The sequence below is a fragment of the Meriones unguiculatus genome, chromosome 1 (assembly GCF_030254825.1).
Source record: "Meriones unguiculatus strain TT.TT164.6M chromosome 1, Bangor_MerUng_6.1, whole genome shotgun sequence".
Lineage (NCBI taxonomy): Eukaryota > Metazoa > Chordata > Mammalia > Rodentia > Muridae > Meriones > Meriones unguiculatus.
This window is the reverse complement of record NC_083349.1, coordinates 180682678-180703182: the sequence shown is the minus strand read 5'-3', so window position 1 is coordinate 180703182 and position 20505 is coordinate 180682678. Positions and strand designations below refer to the sequence as shown.

The window sequence follows — 20505 nt, the reverse complement described above, 5'->3', positions numbered from 1 at the left end:
CTCTTTGATCACCTCCCCCTGAGGGGGGAGCAGCCTTACCAGGCCACAGAAGATAACAATGCAGCTGCTCCTGATGAGATCTGATAGACTAGGATCAGAAAGAAGGAGAGGGGGACCTCCCCTATCAGTGGACTTTGGGAGGGGCATGTGTGAAGAAGGGGAAGGAAAGGTGGGATTAGGAGGGGAGGAGGGAGGGGTTATGGGGGAATACAAAGTGAATAAAGTGTAATTAATAAAAGTTAAAAAAAAAGAAAGAAAATCCCAAGACACCAAAACTGGCCCCTCCTTTTCACAGGATGGCAGTTTAAATGGGTTCCGTCAGAGCAGTGAGGTCCAAGGCATGGTCCTTCCCAACTGGATCACACTCTTCAGATCTTCCAAGAACCCAAACTATTTACATTTGGTGCCTCAATGTTTCCTTCTCTCTGTTGAACTGTCAGGAAGGGTCTCACTGGATTGGCCACAGACAGCCACGTCTTTAAGCAGTAGCCCAAAGAACAGTGGAATCTAGCCGCCAGAAATGTAAAGTGCCAGTCCCCCCTTGGCCTCTTCCATGGGCTTTCATGACCAGAGGTAAATTGCAATGCGTATCAGCTATTCCGATTCACAAATCAGCAGGCTAGGTGAACAAATCTTTGAAGCTGGCCAAATGACCCCAATTTCAAAAATAAGATCTTGGTGGTAAATAGAATGACTTTTATAAGATACATAGCATATAACACTGTAATATGGTGCCCTCCCAAGCTGCTTTGGGAGGACCATGAAGAAGACCACCACGTGGAAACAACCAAGGCTGGGGGAGGCATCATTTGTGACTGCGACGATCAAGAAGTGAGTCCTGTCTCTCTGTGGAGAGGGCTCTCTGAACACATGCCAGCCCTTCCTGATAGGTCAGGTACATCTTAACTGCTTATAGAAAACCCAATATAATTTAAAAATTTAAGTAAGTTGCTACAGGAGAGCAGAGGTGTGGGTTACAAGGCACTGAGAGGAGAAAGGAGAGAGGCCTGCACAACCTCACATCCTCATCTCCAGCGCTGAGCAAACCAGCTTGCAGATACAATAATGTGCCCATCACTGGTGCAATTTAGAACTAGAAAAAGTTCTAAACAATGACACAAGAAAAGCAGAAAAACTTAAAGCAAAGGACTACAGAAAATATTTCATAAGCCGCCACTACCAACCTTCTTAAGAGGCATTTCTTGCCTCTAACTTGAGAAACCGAGAAGGAAACCACAAATTTGTCAGCTATAAGAGAGCTTTTTTTTTTTTTTTGGCCCAACGTGTACCTGGCAAGACAAATGAGAAAGATTCTTCCACATCAAAATTTGTTTCCTTAACTATAAAATGACAATATTTTAATACTTAAAAGACCCAGTCAAAGCAAACCTACAACTTGTAAACCTACTGAGTCGAAAGAAATACTCCAAGTCACCTTCACACGACTGAGGACTGTTAAACCAAGTAGTGCACACTGAATACTCGAAACAGAAAACATTCGTGGATAAGAAACAAAGGCTATCCCATCCCAAACAAGTGTGTTCTTCGTTGGCACATCATCAGGAAGCTGCAAGCCCCACATCATTTAAAAGTACAATTTTGGCATCAGCAGAGTGACAGCAATTTGGGATTCTCCATCAGACAACTGGAAGAAAACACAAACTACATTCAAGGGCGAAGGTAAACCAGGGGGCGTGCTTCTGTTCAAGAATTTCTTTGTCCAATCAGAGCGTATTAGGAAGGGAAGTCATGAGTCCCTTCTGGGAGTTTCTGAACAGTTTATAAATACAAAATAAACATTTCTTCAATAAATAAATGGTCCTTAAAGTCTTCACTGGTGACCTTCGTAATCTCCTGTCACTGCTGTCCCCGCCAGTGGCGCTCCTGGCCAGGGGGATGGGATATTTCCTGTTATTTGGTAACCCCTCTTGCATCACACACTTCATCAGTATGCATCTTCGTAGTCTGAATCCTAGAGGAGAAAGAATAGCAGATGTAAGCACATCAAAATGCCACAGTCAGATTTACACACAGACCATGTGTATGGGGTCCCCAAATGGAACTCAGTGTAGGGTAGCAATGGTGGGGTACCCAGATGGCACACCCAAGCTGTGTGGAGCATCATAGGACCTCAATACGATATCTGCCAGGCTGATTTCTGCTTGGAAGCCCTAGTGGTTCTCTTTTCCTTGATGACTGTATTTTGGAACCTCAACACACAAGGAAAGATGCTTTGCCTACAGCAGAACGTGCAGGGCTAGGGTTAGGAGCTCACTTACCTCATTCTACCCTTTCCAGCTAACGGACACTGAGTAGTTAAACAACAGTTTCAGCATCTCTGAAATGGGGACAATAGAAGCACATCATATAGATGTGCACGAAACAACAGGTGTAGGTTTCTAGGCACTGGGCACAGCACTCTACAGCACACCTGTGACTGCAGCTCTTCTCACTGTCACTGTTACTCTCATTATCCAAACTCATACTCATCACTTGTAACCTCAAATGGCCCATTTGCGCCAGCTGGTGTATCAGATTGTTCTATGTCTTAATTCTATTGTTCTTCAAAAAAACTATTCATTTTTTAAATAGAGGAGGAGAAAGAAAGAGAAAGAATAAGCGTGTGTATGTGTTTATACTCTCACACTTGGAAGTCAGGGAACAATAATTCTCTCCATCCACCATGCGTCTCTGGGATTGATAGAGGCTTGGTAGCAAATACCTTTACTTGCTGAGCCATATCACTGACCCTGATTTTCTTGTTCTTCTAAGTAACTATTTCATACCTAAACCCTTCCCCCTGTCCTCTGATCCCTGCTCTTGTCATCATTTTGAGATCACGCCCCTGCTTTCTCCTGCCACTGGGAAGAGAGGCAGTCGGTGAAGAACGTCCACACACTTCCATCATCTGGTTCACTTACCTACACACAGCCTCATCTGTTTGGCGTCGCTACTGTCCTGTTTGTGTGTTTGTTTGTTTTCCAAGACAGGTTTCTCTGTGTGGCTCTGGATGTCCTGGAACTTGCTCTGTAGACCAGACGGCTTGCCTCTGCCACCAGAGTGCTGAGATTATAGGTATGTAGCACCGTGTGCAGCTTTTCTCTACTGTTCTTAGCCTTCTCTTCAGCTGCTATGTCCTCCTGTGACACCTCCTAGTAGCAACTTAGCAATTCTTCTCTTTCTTTCTCTCTCTCATTCTCTCTTAGCACAAATGTTTCCTTCTCCGTTGGCTCACCCACACAGCATAGAAATGTGCCCTGTTTCACCCATCATAAACAGTAACTCTTAACACACAGCACTCTCTGCCCACTGCCCTATTTCTCTGCATCCTTCCTTAGAAGAGCTGTTTGCACTAACTTCCTCCAACATGCCTTTGTGATGGTTCTTGCCCCTCCCCCAGCCCCTTTCACCCTCATTAGCTCAGTGCAGCTACTTTTGCCAAGGTCAGCAATAGCCTTGACACCAACAAACCATCAACAGTGAACTCCCAATTCCTCGAAAAATTTCCTCCCCATCTCCCAAGCTAACAAACTGTCCTCGTTCTCCTTCAACTTCAAAGGGCATCCCTTGTCATCCTCTCTTGCTAATTCCTCTTTGTCTGTAATCTAGAAGCCTTGGAGAACTCCAGGCTTAGTCCTCGGGGCCTCTCCTATATACATACACATCTGTCCAGTTCCTTGATGGATATATCTCTGTCGGCTTCTATGTCCTAATAGCTCCTGTGTTATATCTGCAGGCTAGGCCTCTCTCTTCAGAAGACCTCATTGTCCACTGCACACTTCAAACTTAGTATGTTCAAGCTCAACTCCAGGGCTCAGTAGTTAAGAGGACCTGGGTTTGATTCCCAGTGCTCACATGGTATTTCACACCACCTGTAACTACAGAAACTTGAAAACTCCCTATAAAAATTCTACAGGGTTTTTGGATTTATTTTCTTTTTTGGTTAGTTGGTTGTGTTTGTTTGTTTGTTTGTTTATTAGTCAGTAGCTTACACAGCCTCCTTTCTTAACTTAAGAACACAATTCTACATCCGGGAGACAGGAAATAAAATCATAGACTGGTAAGATGGCTCAGTAAGTAAAGGAGCTTGCTATCCAGCCTGATGACATGAGTTTGGTCCCTGGGGCCCACACGGTAAAAGGAGAGAACCAACTCCCCACGTTGTCCTCTGACCTCCATGCACTCATGTAGAATAATTAAATGTAAAGTTTGAAATGAGGGCAGGAGAGAAGGCTTAGCAGTTAAGAGCACTTGTTACTCTTGCAGAGGACTTGGGTTTTGTTCCAAGCTCCCATATGGTGGTTCACAACCATCTGTAATTCCAGTTGCGGGCAGTCAAATGCCCTCTTCTGCAGGCACCAGGTGTACAGGCGGTACACTGAATACATGCAGCCCAAACACTCTTACACTTAAAAAAATCTAAATTAAAAAAAAAAAATCAACTTGAGAACTGGTAGGTGTTCCCAGAGACTCTAGTTCATACTTTCCTGTGCTAGTGTGAATGTTTTTGTTGTTCTTGAGAGCAAAGGATCCTTCCAATAGGCAGGAAGATGAGAAACGGGCACTTACCAGACACTCCGCACAGCGGACACAAAGCCTCGCCATGCAGTCATTGTTGTCCTCCTGGTCAGTGCTGCGGAAAGAACACAAAGCAAAACTCAACTGCCACTGTCAGCACAGGGGACAGGTCCAGGCTCAGGTGCTACAACCACGGGAGTCTGCTTCTATTGCAGACCCTTAAACAGAGTCATCAGGAGTAAGTAAGAAATAAAATGCAAGGGAAACATGTGTCAGAATGGCCAGCAAGTGCTAGATAAACAGCAGCTGGTCACCGCCATTCACTCAGGAAAGTACTGACCACTAGCCAGAGTGGAGGCACCATGCTAGGGCGGGAACAGAAGTACCATAACCTGGTCTGTTGATGAGCTGCCGATCCCATGTGGGTGAGAATGGTAAGAACTAATGTGTACTGTGATCCGACACGATCATGCTCTAAAGTTAGGGTGGAACTGCTGTGCAGCAAAGGGCAGGGAGGGGCGGTCTCTGTTCAGGACTCAAGGAGTATGATGAGAAGGGGACATTTCAGCTTCGTCCTGAGGGTAAGAAAGCTTCTAGACAAACAAGAGAGGGAAGGGGGTGATTCTAGGAATTTTGGGGCAGGGGAGAAAAACAATGGATGGATGGCTAGATGGATGGACATGTAGACAGACAGATACATGCACACAAACATATATACAAACATGTCAATGACTATAGTATATCTATATATACTCTAACACATAAGCTGACTGTAGTTGAACTATAGAGAGAGTGAGAACAAATGATGAGACAATGTGACTTGGGATCAGAGCACAGAGCATTTTGTATACTGTCCTTAGAAACAGACATTGGTGTTTTCACTGATAGCTCTTTACCCCCCCCATCTTGTGTGTGTGTGTGTGTGTGTGTGTGTGTGTTACAGATTCCTTGAAAAGGGAAGTCTTTCTCCAGTAAATAAACATACACACTGGCAGGAAAAAAAAAAAACTTTGGAACTTCCCTTATGTTAAGAGCCCTTTCATAGACTATGGGAAAGTCACTTTTTTTTTTTTTTTTTTTTTGAGACAAGGTTTCACTATGTATCCTTGGCTAGCCTCAAACTCAAAGAAATCTGCCTGTCTCTGCCTCCTGGATGCTGGGATTAAAGGTGTGCACCACCATGCCAGCTACAGAGCTTTAATGTAGGTTTTTGTTCCTTTTAAGAAGTAAATCTCTTCCTGGGAAACCAATGGATTGTGCCTGCTCATTGGCAGAATGGCAGTTAATAAATGCTTTTGATAACTTTCAATAAGAATGACCTCCATAGACTCATGGAGGAAGTATGTCACCAGGCTGGGCTTTAAGGTTTCAAAAGTCCATGCTAGGCCTAGTAGCTCTCACTGTGTCTGTCTCTGTCTCTCTCTCCCTACAGATTAGGATGCAGCTCTCAACTACTTCTCCAGGACCATGCTTACTGCCATGTTCCCCACCATGATGATAATGAACTAAGCCATTACTGAGGGCTGTAAGCCAGCCCCCAATTAAAGGATTTCTCTTATTAGAGTTGCCTCAGCCATAGTGTCTCTTCACAGCAACAGAACAGTGACTAAAGCAATAACCACATCCATTTAGCCCTTTCTGAGCATCTGCTGACCAAGAGTAAGTAGCACATGCTTATTGAAATTCCCTTCGCCCTTCCCCGTTATTCTCAAAGCCTCCTTCATTGCTTATGCATATTCTGTTAGGAGACATTAGCTCTGTGCCAAAAAAAAAATAAAAAAGTAAAAGAGAAAAATATGACTGGGAGTTCTATTTTAATTTTGAGAGAATGAGCTATTTGCTGAAAATGTGCACGCAGAGACCAGCACTGCGTGGTGTCAATCCTGCCTTCCGTGACAGCACCCACAAATGTCACTCTGATCCTCCTTCTGACAGTCCTCATGGAACTATGGCATTTGGAAGAAGATCTGAGCCCTGCGCTGGGGAGAAAATGTGTATGGGCATGGGTGCAGGTTCTGCCCCAGAGCAGGGCTGTGAACAGGAAGCAGACCCACTGCTGGGGACCCCAGCCCGACTTACTCATCGGAAACTTCAATGGAAGACTTCTTATAACCAGACCTACTCCTCTTCTTCACCCCCATCGCCTTCCTCCCCATTCTCACCAGCAGCAGGATGACCACCAGTGCTGAGGGGACAAAGACGAGGATGGAGAGGAGGGCCACAGAGGACAGCATGGTGCCAAAACCTGTTGGGAAAAGCAAGACAGGGCTGTGACTTCAGATTGGTCTCAGGCAACTTTTGACTCCATGCCTTTGCTCACGCTTCTAATTCCCATCATAGAAAATACAAAAAATATGAGAAGCATAAACATGTACACATAATTCCACTGCCTCGAAGTAACACATAGCTAGCTACCAATTTATTCTTCTTTCTGGGGGTCTAAAAGCACACATGGAGACAGGATGCATGTTTGTAAAAACAGGAGTCCTATTTTTCACATTATTTTTGCTTAATATATGATAAATATGTTTTTTGTGATTAAAAAGGTCCTGATTAGCCAGCCATGGCAATGGACACCTTTTATCCCAGCACTCAGGGTGGTAGAGGCAGGCAGATCTCTGTGAGTTTGAGGCCAGCCTGGTCTACCAAGCAAGTCAGAGACAGCCAATGCTACACAAAGAAACCCTGTCTCAAAAAACCAATAGATAGATAGATAGAAAGATAGATAGATAGATAGATAGATAGATAGATAGATAGATAGATAAGTAGGTTCTGATTATGATTATAAAGCTCCTTCTATCAGGACATGGTGGTGCATACTGTTAATCCCAGCACTGGGAGACAGAGGCAGGATCTCCATGAATCTAAGGCCAGCCTAATAGTCAACAAAGTAAGTTCTAGGACATAGTGAAACTCTGTCCAAAAATAAATAAATAAATAGCCTTCTAAATATGATCCATAGTACTGTACTATACCATACTGGATCAAGTAGCAAATCAATTCTCTAACTTTGAACGTTCAAATTATTTACAATTCTTTGACTCCACAAGTCCTATTAGGATGACAACCCTTCTACATAAATACCAGCGGTTAGCTCTGTTTTCTTAAGGGAATATAATTTTAAGAAAAATGACTTCTATTACTAAACTGCCTTACAGAAAAATGAAATCTATTCCTGCCAGCAGTATGATTATGTAAATGCTATGGGTTATTGTTAAACCAGATGATAATTGTGACAAAGAAGACAGCGAGGAGGAAGGGAGAGAGGGAAAGGAGGGAGAAAGGGCAGGCAGGCAAGAAGAAATAAAGGAGGGAGGGAAGCCCCAGGAAATGGTAAGGCAATTTAGTGACTCATAATATATCTCTATGTCTTTGGGTCAAATCGAGTTTCAAACTCAAATATCCACTTAATAATCACCACAGGGATATGTTGAAAAAAGTCCCTCACAACCTCATCTCCAAAGGAGAAGAAAACTGCTGCTCTTTGTAACATAAAAGAAATGCAATGCGCCCATCCTTAAAGGGAGCAGCCTCCGCAGGAACAGCCACATAGAATATTCAGTTTTCAAATCTAAAGTACATCCTAATGGCTGCTGAGGTGGCTCAAGGATGTCCCCACCGACTCCTGCAAGTTGTCTTCTGACCTCCACACACACCTTGTAGCCTGCGTGCTCACACACCAACACACATACAAAATAAAATGTAAAAAAAAAAAAATGATTTTAAAATTAATCTTAACAGGCCTGTGAAGATAACTTTGACACAGTGATTCTCTAAGTCAGCTGGTAAGTTCTGGAAAGCACCAGAGGAGCCACAACACTTGCAGGAGGCTGGCAGTAAGCCGCTTACCTCTTTCTGTGACCGTGAGCTCTGTCAGGGGGATATTGTGGTAAACATCTGGAGGGTTCTTCACAGCACAGCTGAACGTCCCATTGTCCTTCAGAGTGGGGTTGCTGATGCTGATGGATGCATCGCCTTTGTAGACATTTCCAGCCCAGGAAATCCGGTCTCGGAATGTGCCCGCTGTAGTTGGGTACTGGAAAGACTGATAATGAAAAATCTAAGAAAGCAACACCATGAGAGAAATGGTTAACTTGGGAAAACGCAATGAAATGAAAAGCTGTGTAGGTTCAAGGTTACAAAGAATTATATAAAGGGTTTTCTTTTCTCCCAGTTGTTTTTTGTTTGTTTATTTGTTTTTAATGCTTTGCTCACCTCTACCTTGGAAAGACAGGTTAATTAAATTGATCCAAAGAAGGATTGATGAGAAAGTCCTGGGATCTCAACCTTTAAATCTTTCCTATGGTTGGAGAGATGGCTCAGTGGCTAAGAGCACTGCCCCTCCAGAGGACCTCAGGTCAGTTCCCAGCACCCATATCAGGCAGTTCACCACCACCTGCAACTTCAGTTCCAGGAAATGCCACACTTCCAGCCCCTGAGGGCACCTGCACACTTGTTGCACACAGAGAGAGAGATCTAAAAAAGGAACCTTCCTCTAATTTCTTCCGGAAGCCCTCCAGTAATGACCTCGAGCAGGGGGCAACTTCGTTTGCCACAGAACATTTCACAAAGTGAATAGGTTCTTTCTTTTCCCCCACCAAGTTTTAAATGCATTTATTCCGAATTGAGAAACAAGAATTGTGCCCGTTTGTGGAGCACCATGTAACTTTTCTGTGTAAAGCTGAGAACTAAACCGTGGGCCTTGGGCGGGCTAAGTTCTCCTGCTCCATCACACTGCCCTGCTATTTTTGATCTCGAGGAACTGCCGTGGCGCTGTCTAAAGTAGCTGCGCTATTTACATTAGTAAATTTTCCTTTCCTCCAACCTGTGCCAATACTTGATATAATTTGTCTTTTTAAGATTTTATTTTTATTATTTTTCATTATGTGTGTATGTGCACATGAGTGTAGGTACCCACAGAGGCCAGAGGGGGCATGAGATCCCCCACAACCGGAGTTACAAACCACTGTGAGCCACCCAATGAGGTGCTGGGAACCAGACTCAGGTCGTATGCTCTTAACCACTGAGCCACCTCTCCAGCCCCAACATTTGCCTATTTTATAACAGCTTTTGTGGGAATCTGTGAGGTGATATCTCATTGCAGCTCTATTTTTATTTCCTTTATAATTGGAGACACTGAGATTTTTCATTTCTGTTGACCACTGATATTGCTTCTTTGGAGGAATGTCTGCTCTCATCTTTTTCCTGCTGCTTAATCAGCTTATTTGTTTCCTTGGTACACTTTGGTTGTTGCACTAGGGATGTGAGCTTTGGGGACCTAAGGATAGAAGTTTAATGCTAAACTTTCCATTACACAGGTCCACAGGCTTAACTGTCAACAGTGCCAAAGTAGGGGCACTCTGCCCTAAAGTGACACCCATTGTCTGTTTATCATAGTTTGCAAATGACATTCATGTGTTTACTGACTTGGCCCTGATAACACCACTAAACCATGGGGGGGGGCGGTGCAGGTGTAACTATTCTGAACTCACAGAAAGAGAAACGAGACCCAGATAAAAACATGAAGCAAGTTACTCAGAAGCACACAGTTAGCAAATGACAAAGGGAGATTTTTATTCTCCAAATCACTGGGCAGGTGTAATACAATCCAACCTCTCTTGGGTTATCTCCAACAACAGTTAACACCAGCCCAGAGTCAAACGCCTGATAAGCACGCAATGAATGTCCGCTGTATTAAGACGACACTGCTTCGGATCGGAGCTCGGACACTTGGCCCCCAAAGCGCATATTTACACCTGAAGGTTGTGACAGGCTTGTCAGACAAACAACACGACTCTTGGGCAAGACAGAAGGCTTTCCTCTGGCTTTGTTTACTTGGCCCCTCCCCACATAGGACAGTGGGCGTTCCCCACCACCGAGTTGCCCAATTCTGAAGAGCAATAATTCCTCAGAGAAGATGCTGAATCACTCACTGGTTAGTTTCATCCAGAAGTTACTGCACGGATACTTAGCACATGTCCCATGTTCCAAGTATGTGAAGGAACAGACTACAATGGGCGCCAGACATGTTCTCATGGAGCTTACATTTGTGGTAAACAGAAATAGAAAGAACTAATGTATATGTGACAAGTGTTCCAAAGGGAGAAATAAAGGAGGCCTACCAAACCACATGAAGGTGAGTGCATGTACTCTCAGTATGTAGGAGGCTGAGGCAGGAGGAGTGCTGTGAATGTGAGCCCAGCCTGGATTATACACTAAGTTCAAGAATGGCCTGGGGCACAGGGCAAAACCTGGTCTCCAAAAACACAAGGCCCATCCTTGACCATCAGGACACAAAGCTGAAAAATCCCTCACCGACCTTCCAGGTTAATCTAACTCACAGTTTACAGGTTAAATTAGTGAGCTGCAACCTCACTCCCTGATAAGCCTGACAAACCACATCACTGCACCCTGGAGTTACAAGACCCTTAAAACGCCCCTGATTCCAGCTCTGACGAGCGCTGCTTCCTGGCCCACTTTACCAGACAGAACTCTAGGAGAAGCACTGTCTGCATATAAGGTTTCTGACACAAGAAGCTCCTGTTGCTCACTCTGGCCTACTTCTGGACAAGCAAGCAGAGCCAAACAAGGTCAGCCATAGCTTCCCCACGACTCAGAATAAAGCGAACTATTTTAATCTAACGCAACAGGAACCTTGGCTACGCCCCTGTTTCCTTCTTCGATGCCGTTACCTGCCTCCCTCCACACCGGCACTCTGCAGCAGCTCCTAACGCACAATTCAAAGCTACTCACTAAGATGAAAAGTAACCTTTTTTCCAGTGAAAGAAAAGAGAATAAAGAACACTTTCTACAGCCTAGTCAGGGACAGTGAGATTGTTCGGTGAGTAAAGGCACCTCACCACTAAGCCTGACGTCCTGAGCTCATCCCCCGGATCCGCATGGTGGAAGAAGAGAACTGGATCCTGCAAGTCATCCTCTCACCTCCACACACTCGAAGTGGCATGCATACACAGATAGGCAGACAGACAGACAGACAGACAGGTCCAATTTATATATGACTATGACACTCACACTCTTCTTTTTAACAATTTTTTAAAAATTATTTTAGTTCATATGCATGGGTGTTTTTGCCTGCATGTCTGTCTGTGTACACTGCATAACTGGTGCCCACAGAGGTCAGAACAGGATGTCGGATCCCCTCGGAACTGCAGTTACAGGATGTTGTGAGCTACCATGTGGGTGCTGGGAATTGAACCCGGGTTCTCTGGAAGAACAGCCTCTTAACTGCTAAGCCATTTCTCCAGCCCCAATTCAAATACATTCCTACATAGCACCCTTCCTGAACTAAGGCAACTGATGGAACTCTAAAGAGAACTATAATATATTCGGTGCTGTATACATTACAGCATTGTAATCTCTAATTAAACATCCATAATGGAATTTGAACCATAAATGTGTTTTATATGTGTGAGTAAAGTGTATTGCTGCTTCTAATATTGCAAGGCCATCTGTCACAGTGACATCTGTCACCAGTACAAGGTGCCACCATTTCCTCCAAAGGCGCTATATAAATCACTGCAGACGTTTACACGGCCAGAAGAGAAGCCAAGATAAAGCCACAGAATGTGGCTTCTCAGACAGACACACCCACCGAGACAGCAAGATTGGAGCAGCTTTCAGAGAAAGGATGTCTGTGACGTGAGTGGGGAATTTCTCCAGCCCACGTCCTGGTCCTGGAGATGCCCTTTTTAGGACGTCAGATCTAAAAGAAGCTATAACACCACACAGAAGGAAACAACAAGGCAACAAAATTAGACATTTCCTCTTGGTTTCTGACCATTTTTTTTCCTTGAAGGTAACATAGGAGAGTCTTACACGTCAGAGCAAAAGGCACTACGTGATTTAACAAATATTATACGGGGCAGAAGCCTGGCTCACTCCAAAGGCTAAAAGTTTCTTTTATTTCTTTTTCTAAGTTCAACTGCATTTGGGGTATGCACACTCAAGTGTGTGAGTGTGAGTGTGTGAGTGTGTGTGTGTGTGAGTGTGTATGCATGTGCTTGTATGCGTGCGTTGGCGGCATGTGTAGGAGCACTAGTGCCATGGTGGACATGTGAAAGTCAGAAGACTACTTTTTTGAGAGTCAGCTCTCTCTTTCCACCGTGGGTTTCAGGAATCCAACTCAGGTCATCAGGCTTTCATAGCCGGTGTTTGCTTTCTTTCTTTTTTTCTTTTTCTTTCTTTCTTAATGTAGATCAAACTGGCTTCAAATCTGCTATGTTGCTAGGGGATGGCCTTGAACTCCTGATCTTCCTACCTCGCTGATGCTGAAATTTCAGGCGTATGCCACCATGCCAGGCACTCAAGCAACCCTCGGAAAGTCCACACTTACAGATTCTGTACGACTGCTGCTGGGAGGGCGGTATGTCCAGTCTATGGTCAGCTTGTCAGTGACATCCGAAGATGACTTAAAGGTGCATTTCAACTTGATCTTCTCTCCAACATATCCTCGGACGTGAGCATCTGCGCTTATCTCCAAAGGAAGGACGATGTGCACACCTAATGGAAGCAAGGCCAAATGCTTAAAGTGCACTCATTTGGTTGTGTTATGCAAATGTGAGCGACCACTGGAGATGCTCTGCATCATTTTTAGGGATCTCTCCCGCATGCCAGAGCCATCAGTGTATTTTCAGGCAAATCCACAAAGAACAAGGAGCTAAGATCTAATAATTTTGAATAACATTTTTATCATTTCATAGTCTTAAATCATAGTAAACAGTTGAGCAAAAATTAAAAACCCTAGTCACACTGGCGTTTTTCCAAAGATAGGCTTGTAGTTAAGTTAAATGTAAACAAGGGTTGCCTATAGTAACTAAAAGGCAACATTACCCCCCACTTCCCATCCTGTACCCTCCCCAACACCCCCCCATGCTCCATATACAGTAGCCTTTACAGGGTCTAAAAGAATCAACCAAACACAATACAGTCACAGCATGAAGCTACCACTGTCTCCACCAGTAGCAAAATGAGGACGGAAAATACAAATAGGAAATTTATTTTTAAAGCTCTCCTAAAAGGTTATATCTAGTCTTTCCCCCCACCTCTTCCTCTTTTTAAAAAAAGATTTATTTCTAGTTGTTGTTGTTGTTTTTAACTGTGTGTGTGTGTGTGTGTGCCTGTGCTGGTGCCTGTGGAGGCAAGAGGCGTTATCCCTGAGCTGGAGCTATGGAGAGCTTTGCGAGTCACGTGATGTGAGTATGGGGAACAGTAAGCGCTCAAAACTGACGATCCTTCTTCCTAATGCCTCTTCTTTAACCTCTTCTCCTTCCTCTCCTCCTCCTCCTTGAGAAAGGGCTTTGCTATATAGCAGTCTGGCCTGAACTCACAGTTCTCCTGACACAACCTTCTAAATCCTGAGATTGCAGGCATGCACCGCCACACCCAGCTATGCTTCCTGTCCTAAAGCTGGTTAATGCATCACACATCTATTAAAAGTAAATTATGGAGGGCTGGCTGAAGGACTAGTTCAATAGCAGAGCACCTGCCTCAACTTGGAAGGTCCTAGGTTCTACACTTGACATAAAAAAAAAAGTAAATTATGAAGAGAAAGAATATAATTGAATGTGTTCTACAGTGTAAAAGTAAGATATCATTTTTAAAGCCTGCAGAGTGTCGTCTTTCCAAAAGCACTCATTACAAGTTTGACACTCCATCTTCTCTCCGTGAGAAAGCAGAAAAAAAAAAAAAAAAAAACTGGCACTTTCTTCCAACCAATTCCCTGTTATGTTGGGAAAGCAATAAATAAAAATATGCCTCCTACTGGTGAGCCACGTTCTAGGAAACTAAAATCCTCTCCTTTGCTTTTCCTGTTTCTTTCTCTGGCTTACTAAGACAACATTCTTCTGGTAGTCAAGGATAACAAGATGTCAGAAAAGAGCAAATCCACACACTTCACCCAAATCCAGCGGCCCTTCTGGTACAGGCAGGACTGTGTAAGGATTTAACACGAAGGTGTCAGAAGCTGGCTTCAAACCCCACCCTTACAGCTGGCTCTGAGCAGCTCAGAAAGTTACCTTACTCCTTTAGTTTGCTCATCATGGCAGAAATGGGGCTCATCTCCAGGTCACTGTGAGGACTGAATGAGGTAAAACACACACAACACCCAGAAAGCCTACCTACCTGGAGCAAACGCCCCCATGCCTGCTGATACCACCTCCTCTTTCTCCTACAGGCTCTTGACCTTTCCTACCACTGGCATTCTGAGTCACTGTTCCAGAGCCTTTACCTCTGACAGCTTTGAATCATTTTCTCACTCTTCTCTGGACAATCTAGTCTGGTCACATTCCTCCTGAAAGGAGGAGACGAGGCAGAGCTTGCTAATAAGGCCTATAATAAGAATCCAACCCATCTCAAAAATGACGGCCATCCGGTTCCTTACACAGCATCCTTTCTAGCAGCCATGCTGAGCTTCTCAATTCATATATGCCTCGGTAAATGCTCATTTCTCTGCCAGAAAAAGCCTTCATTCTCAAGCTCTCACTCCTGACCCACCCACGTGAATAAAGATCCTATTCAGTACTGGAGAGTCTAAAACCCGAAACGTGGAATGAACCCACAAATCACACATGTCTCTTAGCCTATGTTTTTAGCCTAAAACATAAGAATGATACAGAGCTTAAAGGAGTAGATTTGAACCAGAACGGCACGAAGCTCTAGCCGATGTGACTTCTGCTGAGAGCTAGGCCACACTTCCTTAACCTGCTCAGGCTCCAGTTGCTCCGTTTGGTGAATGGAAAGAATAACCCTCCTAGCAGCGCTGAGAACACCCAACACACTTTAAACATACACAGGCCTGGAGACAGCACAGTGGTGGAATGTGTGGGGCCCTGTGTTTTCTCCCAAGTACAACAAACAACCAAATAAATAAATACACATAGAATGCTTAGTAGGGCTCTTAGGATGAAAACTTTTCAACAAATATTAACTATTAACTCCACGCATACTAGGAACCCGAACTAGTTCCCCGTTGGAGCTGTGGATTAAAATCTGAACAAGAACAGTCTTTCTCAGACACCGGCCAACCATGTCCTGCCCTTTTCACTGTGCCCCGACTGTCCAGGCATTTCCAAAGATAGTGTCCTTTCATGACTTTACGCTTTTCTCAGAAAATGTCTTTGTCAGGAAGGATCTCCCCATTCCTATCAGCCTGCTGGAGTTGCTCCCCACCACACCCCAACATTCACACGCCTTCACCACCAACTCACATACCAGCCCACTTTGTGATGTCTTCCCCCCAAAAAGTTCTTTGCTCTTCCTCCAAAGTTCCCATAATACCATACTATCCAAACACATATGCCATTACTACATCTGATTTATAAATGCCATTTCCTCCATGAGATGCAAGCCCCATCAGGGCAAAAATTCAGAGGGAAGGAGGCAGGCAGAGAGAAACAGGAGGATCACCATGATTACTAGTGTTACACGTGTTCCTGCTCACTAATCCTCCTCCATCACCTTTGTTATGGAATTTTCAATGCTTCTCCCAATGCTACTGTCCGAACCCATTCAGGAAAAACTCAGTCTTAATAATCACCTCTAGACTGGGCTGGTGTACTAAAGGAGGGAAAAATACCACACAAATGCACAGACAGTTCCCTCAAGAAATTAATGGTAGGAAGGAAGGTGTCAAGAATGACTCTCAGTTTCTACTTAGAAAAATCCACTCACAGAAAGAAAGAAAGAAAGAAAGAAAGAAAGAAAGAAAGAAAGAAAGAAAGAAAGAAAGAAAGAAAGAAGGAAGAGGAAGGAAGGAAGGAAGGAAGGAAGGAAGGAAGGAAGGGAAGAAAGAAAGAAAGAAAGAAAGAAAGAAAGAAAGAAAGAAAGAAAGAAAGAGTCTGATTCTGGGTAAATTTACATGTCTTTGATACCTAAGGGATAATGTCAAAGAACCGTATGTCAGGGGCCAGCAACCTATAACCTATGATTCAAGTGAAAGCAAATGGCCCTCACGAAAAAGGAGCAAACTCTTAACAATTAGCAGTTACCCTACTCTTGGCTCTTCGGGTAACCCAGATTATCTAAACCAATCAGTCTCTCCAGTGGTCTCCCAGTAAACAGCTGAAACATTTCAACCTTTATGAGAATGGAGTTTTAGTAGAATGCAACCACATTGGTTTGTTTATGGCTGCTTTTTCACACTTGGCAGAAACTAAAAAGATACAGTAGAGAACAGGTGCACCTGCCTGCGCAGCCTAAAATGCTTACACTCATTCCATTATTGGAAATGACTGCCAATACCTGCTTTAAAGCTAAGACAAGATCTCAGCTCGAGTTAGAAATCAGAACCTTCGTAGTTCCTCCAAACAGTTCCTCTCTCTCTCTCTCTCTCTCTGTCTTTCTCTCCCTATCCCTTTCTTTTGCCCCTTCTTCTCTCCATAAAAAAAACCACAGCCAACCATAAAAATATCATAACAGAACCATTTAATGGAGGATGAGAAAAGAAAATCCCATTCTAATAAAAATAACTTTAGTCCTGGAAGAAATTCAACATGGCTAAACAAAGCCCCTAATTTTGTATATCCCATTTTCCAAAATGCAAATCTTCCCACCTTAAATTTACATACTTACACTTACATGAAAAGTATAATACTGGGCTCTCTATCATCACTGCTTACTCCTCCTCCCTTCCCCCCCTTTTTTTTTCAGACAGAGTCTCATGTTTCTCAGGTTAGATCTTTATTCACTATGTAGCTGAGGATGACCCTGAACTTCTGGTTTTCCTTCCTTCACATCCCTAGTGCTATGATTACAGTCATGCACCATCATACCCTGAGCTATGTCTCCAGACCCCTAGTCTATCATTTCTATATACTTAGCCAACTGAAATAAGCAGGATCAGACTTACATCTTCAGGCCAATTCAAACAAGGTGAGAATTTAAGGGTTTTCTATCTTTGAAGAGGGTGGCAAATAAACACTAGCGGAAAAGCAAAGCTTTCACCTATGATTCAAAAGACACAAAATGTAAAAACAAGCAGACAGCCAGATGAAGCACTGTAAACACGCTAAGTGAAAAAAGCTAGTCACAAAGGGGCACGCCTGGCTCACTTTGTCTGAAATGCCCAGGACAGACAGAGGCATAAATATAGTAGATTGGTGGTTTCCAGAGGCTGTGGGAAGGAAGAACGGGTATGGGATTTTTCTTCTGGATGATGAAAAAGTTCCAGAATTGGTTGTAATGACTGTATAACAGTGCATATTAAAATTATTGAAATATTAAAATTATTCAAATAGATGAATAAATAGATGTGAACTACATACCAAAAAATCTGTCCCTTTTTCAAACCTGTATTTAACCACCAGACAGGATATTTGATTGCCTGAGACTGTACTTAGAAACCATTGTGAGCCACCATGTGGATACTGAGACCCAAACCAGAGTCCCGTGGAAGAGCAACAAGTGCTTTTAACTGCTGAACCATCTCTCCAGCTCCCTGGTTTGTTTGTTGGTTGGCTGGCTGGTTGGTTTTAAAGGCAAAACATAAGTCTATTCAAGAAGAGTTGGAGGAGTAGGTGAGGAATATAAATCTATTTATATCTTCAAGACTTATACACAGAGATCAGTAACTTAAAAACTAATATTAGAATGTGTGCACCCAAGTAGAGGTCAATAATCTGCTGAGTTGGTTCTCTCTCCTTCCACCTGTATGGAGGCTCTGGAGATGGAACCAGGTCTTCAGGCTTGCATGGCAAGTACCTTTACCCACTGATCCACCTCACCAGCCCCCCAAAATTAACTCATGTTTGAATCATTTGTTTTGCTAGATCTGACGCCTGCTCATCTGGGTGAAGTGACACTAGATTTACAAAAAGACCCACCATTTCTATAATTTTTTTTCTCAATAGGACAATATTGGAACATTTCTCCCCCTACACCCCTATTGCATACAGAGAGAGAGAGAGGAATGTATATGAAATGGCAGTAGACCTGACTCTATTGCAAAAAGAACTCAGATGAAAAACTCGACACTTATGACATAAGTAGATGGGAGGAGTCAGGAAGTATGCTGGCAGCATGCAGATAAATAAAAACGTCCTCACCTTACCTGAGGAGGCTCAGCCACCTAATGTGTTCCTACTTATACAATACTAAAAGCCCTTTTCAGAAATGCATATTATTTGCAGGAAAATGTTACAATTCATTCTAATGCTAGATATTCTAATATTTTATTTCTTTAGGAAGACACAAGCACACACAGAAAAAATAATCAGAAAATCTTTGCACCTCAAAATGAAGCTAGTTAGTTTGGATTGAAATTTAGAAATCTGGACTAGCATGAAAGCAAAATTATCCAAGTCTTACAATACTGTCATTATGTAAACACCGTACCCATAATAATTAAAATATTAGAGTTTCAAAATAATGGCTGTGACTTTTTCTTATACTTTAGAATGTTTATAAAGTGCTAAGGTTGCCTTTTCTTCAACAATATGCCTGCTATAAGAAAAATCACACTACAACCCTTCTCTAACATGTTTTATTTCAAAGCCCCTGAAATAAAATCACCAAGTGACGATTTTCCTTTTTTTTTTTTTATTTTTTTTCTCCAGCCTTTACAGTCATCACTGTGTCTCTCAAAATAACTAGGACAAACAGAATTGCCATTTCTGACCAGGATGTAACAGCAATACAGGAACCCTGGGAGACAACCACTGCTAATCTCACAAGAACAGTGAGTGACTGCAAAACCTGAGCTCGCTGTGGTTTCATTGTGGTATCACCTAGGCAGTGTCAAGTCATGAAGGTGGTCGGCATCAGAGCACTCCGAGACCGGCCCGGAACTAACTCTCCGCAGTGGGTGTTGCCAGCCAGGAAAGAACGTCGTCCCACACAACCCTCTCTCTCCCTTCCTTCCTTCCCAGAAGCCGAGCAGGGCTTTTCGGAGACCCCCAACCCGGAACCGGAAAAGCGACCATCTTTCCTGACCCCCCCTGCCGGAAGTAGAGCCCAGCCAGCTAGCGCACTCACCCTGGACGACTAGGATGCTCAGCACTGGAAAGAGAGCGCAGCCACGGCCTCCAGCTGTTCCTCTTGGCTGCTGCATCCCGGCAGCTCTTCCGACACTTGCACACCCTCTTTACGGCTGCCGGGGACCACGCAGGTGGCACCGGAAATGACGTCATTGCGGGAGTCATCTTTGAAATAGGCGTGCGGATTTACCTTCATCAGGGACATGTTATAGAATCATACCTGTCTTCCCTGATCAGCGATTCTTTGACTCTCAAGAAGGCTCTGATTGAGCTCCTCTGCTTCAGATTGGCTACAGACTGGGGAAACTTTTTATGGATTCTGCAGGACCAGGCGTGATCCTCCAACCGTAATCCAGAAATTATATTACAGTATCTAATGAACCATCACAATTAGTTCTCATACATTTGAAGACCAGGGAGACATAGGAGAGCATACAGGGTCAAAATAAAAAAATCTTTATTGAGTCTTGTGGTAAATAAATGCAAGCTTCGTCATTTGTGTTCCTTTTAATGTAGCGATTATATCTTCCAGAATTGGATGCTTATTAAGCTACTACAGTGACAGTGATGATGAAATCATTACAGCGTGAGGTGAAGGGAAACTAGGGTTTGTATATCTATGCGTTGCAAAAATAAGAATATCACTATCACAGTACTTGACGTGAAATGAGATGGTCTCACGTGCACTGAAAAAAGGAAAAGGGCTTTGCTTGACCCATGAAGTCATCCAGTTCTCTGGGAACCACCATGGCTAATGAAAGTAGAAGGGGACCAAAAAGCCTCAGCTTTTGGAAATAGTTCATAACTGTGACATTTTCAACTGCTATACTTTACTAGAATTCAAAGGCGGTGGTTTTTCTCTATGAAGAAGGAGTGGGCAAACTGCTATCATTGGTTTTAAAATCCCCCAAACTAAGCCACGCAGAGTGGCAAGAGCCTGTAGGCCCAGGAGCTGCAAGGCTGAAGCAGGGCTAAGAAAAAGCTGGGCTCCATAGTA

General features: G+C 43.6%; 1 protein-coding gene across 2 annotated transcripts; it reads right to left on the bottom strand.

The window, feature by feature from the left end:
• Window positions 1–1327: 1327 nt before the first annotated feature.
• Mpzl3 (myelin protein zero like 3) lies at window positions 1328–19663 on the bottom strand. Of its 2 annotated transcripts, XM_021637898.2 has the most exons (6): window positions 19507–19661; window positions 12872–13038; window positions 8368–8578; window positions 6598–6763; window positions 4570–4633; window positions 1328–1972 (listed from the first exon to the last, which is right to left on the bottom strand). In XM_021637898.2, exons 1-6 carry the CDS (start codon window positions 19580–19582, stop codon window positions 1946–1948), a joined length of 711 nt encoding a protein of 236 aa, XP_021493573.1. In that variant the 5' UTR covers window positions 19583–19661; the 3' UTR covers window positions 1328–1945. The 2 variants fall into 2 exon arrangements, with proteins under 2 accessions (XP_021493573.1, XP_060228901.1); XM_060372918.1 differs by lacking the exon at window positions 6598–6763 and having other exon boundaries at window positions 19507–19663.
• Window positions 19664–20505: the final 842 nt, after the last annotated feature.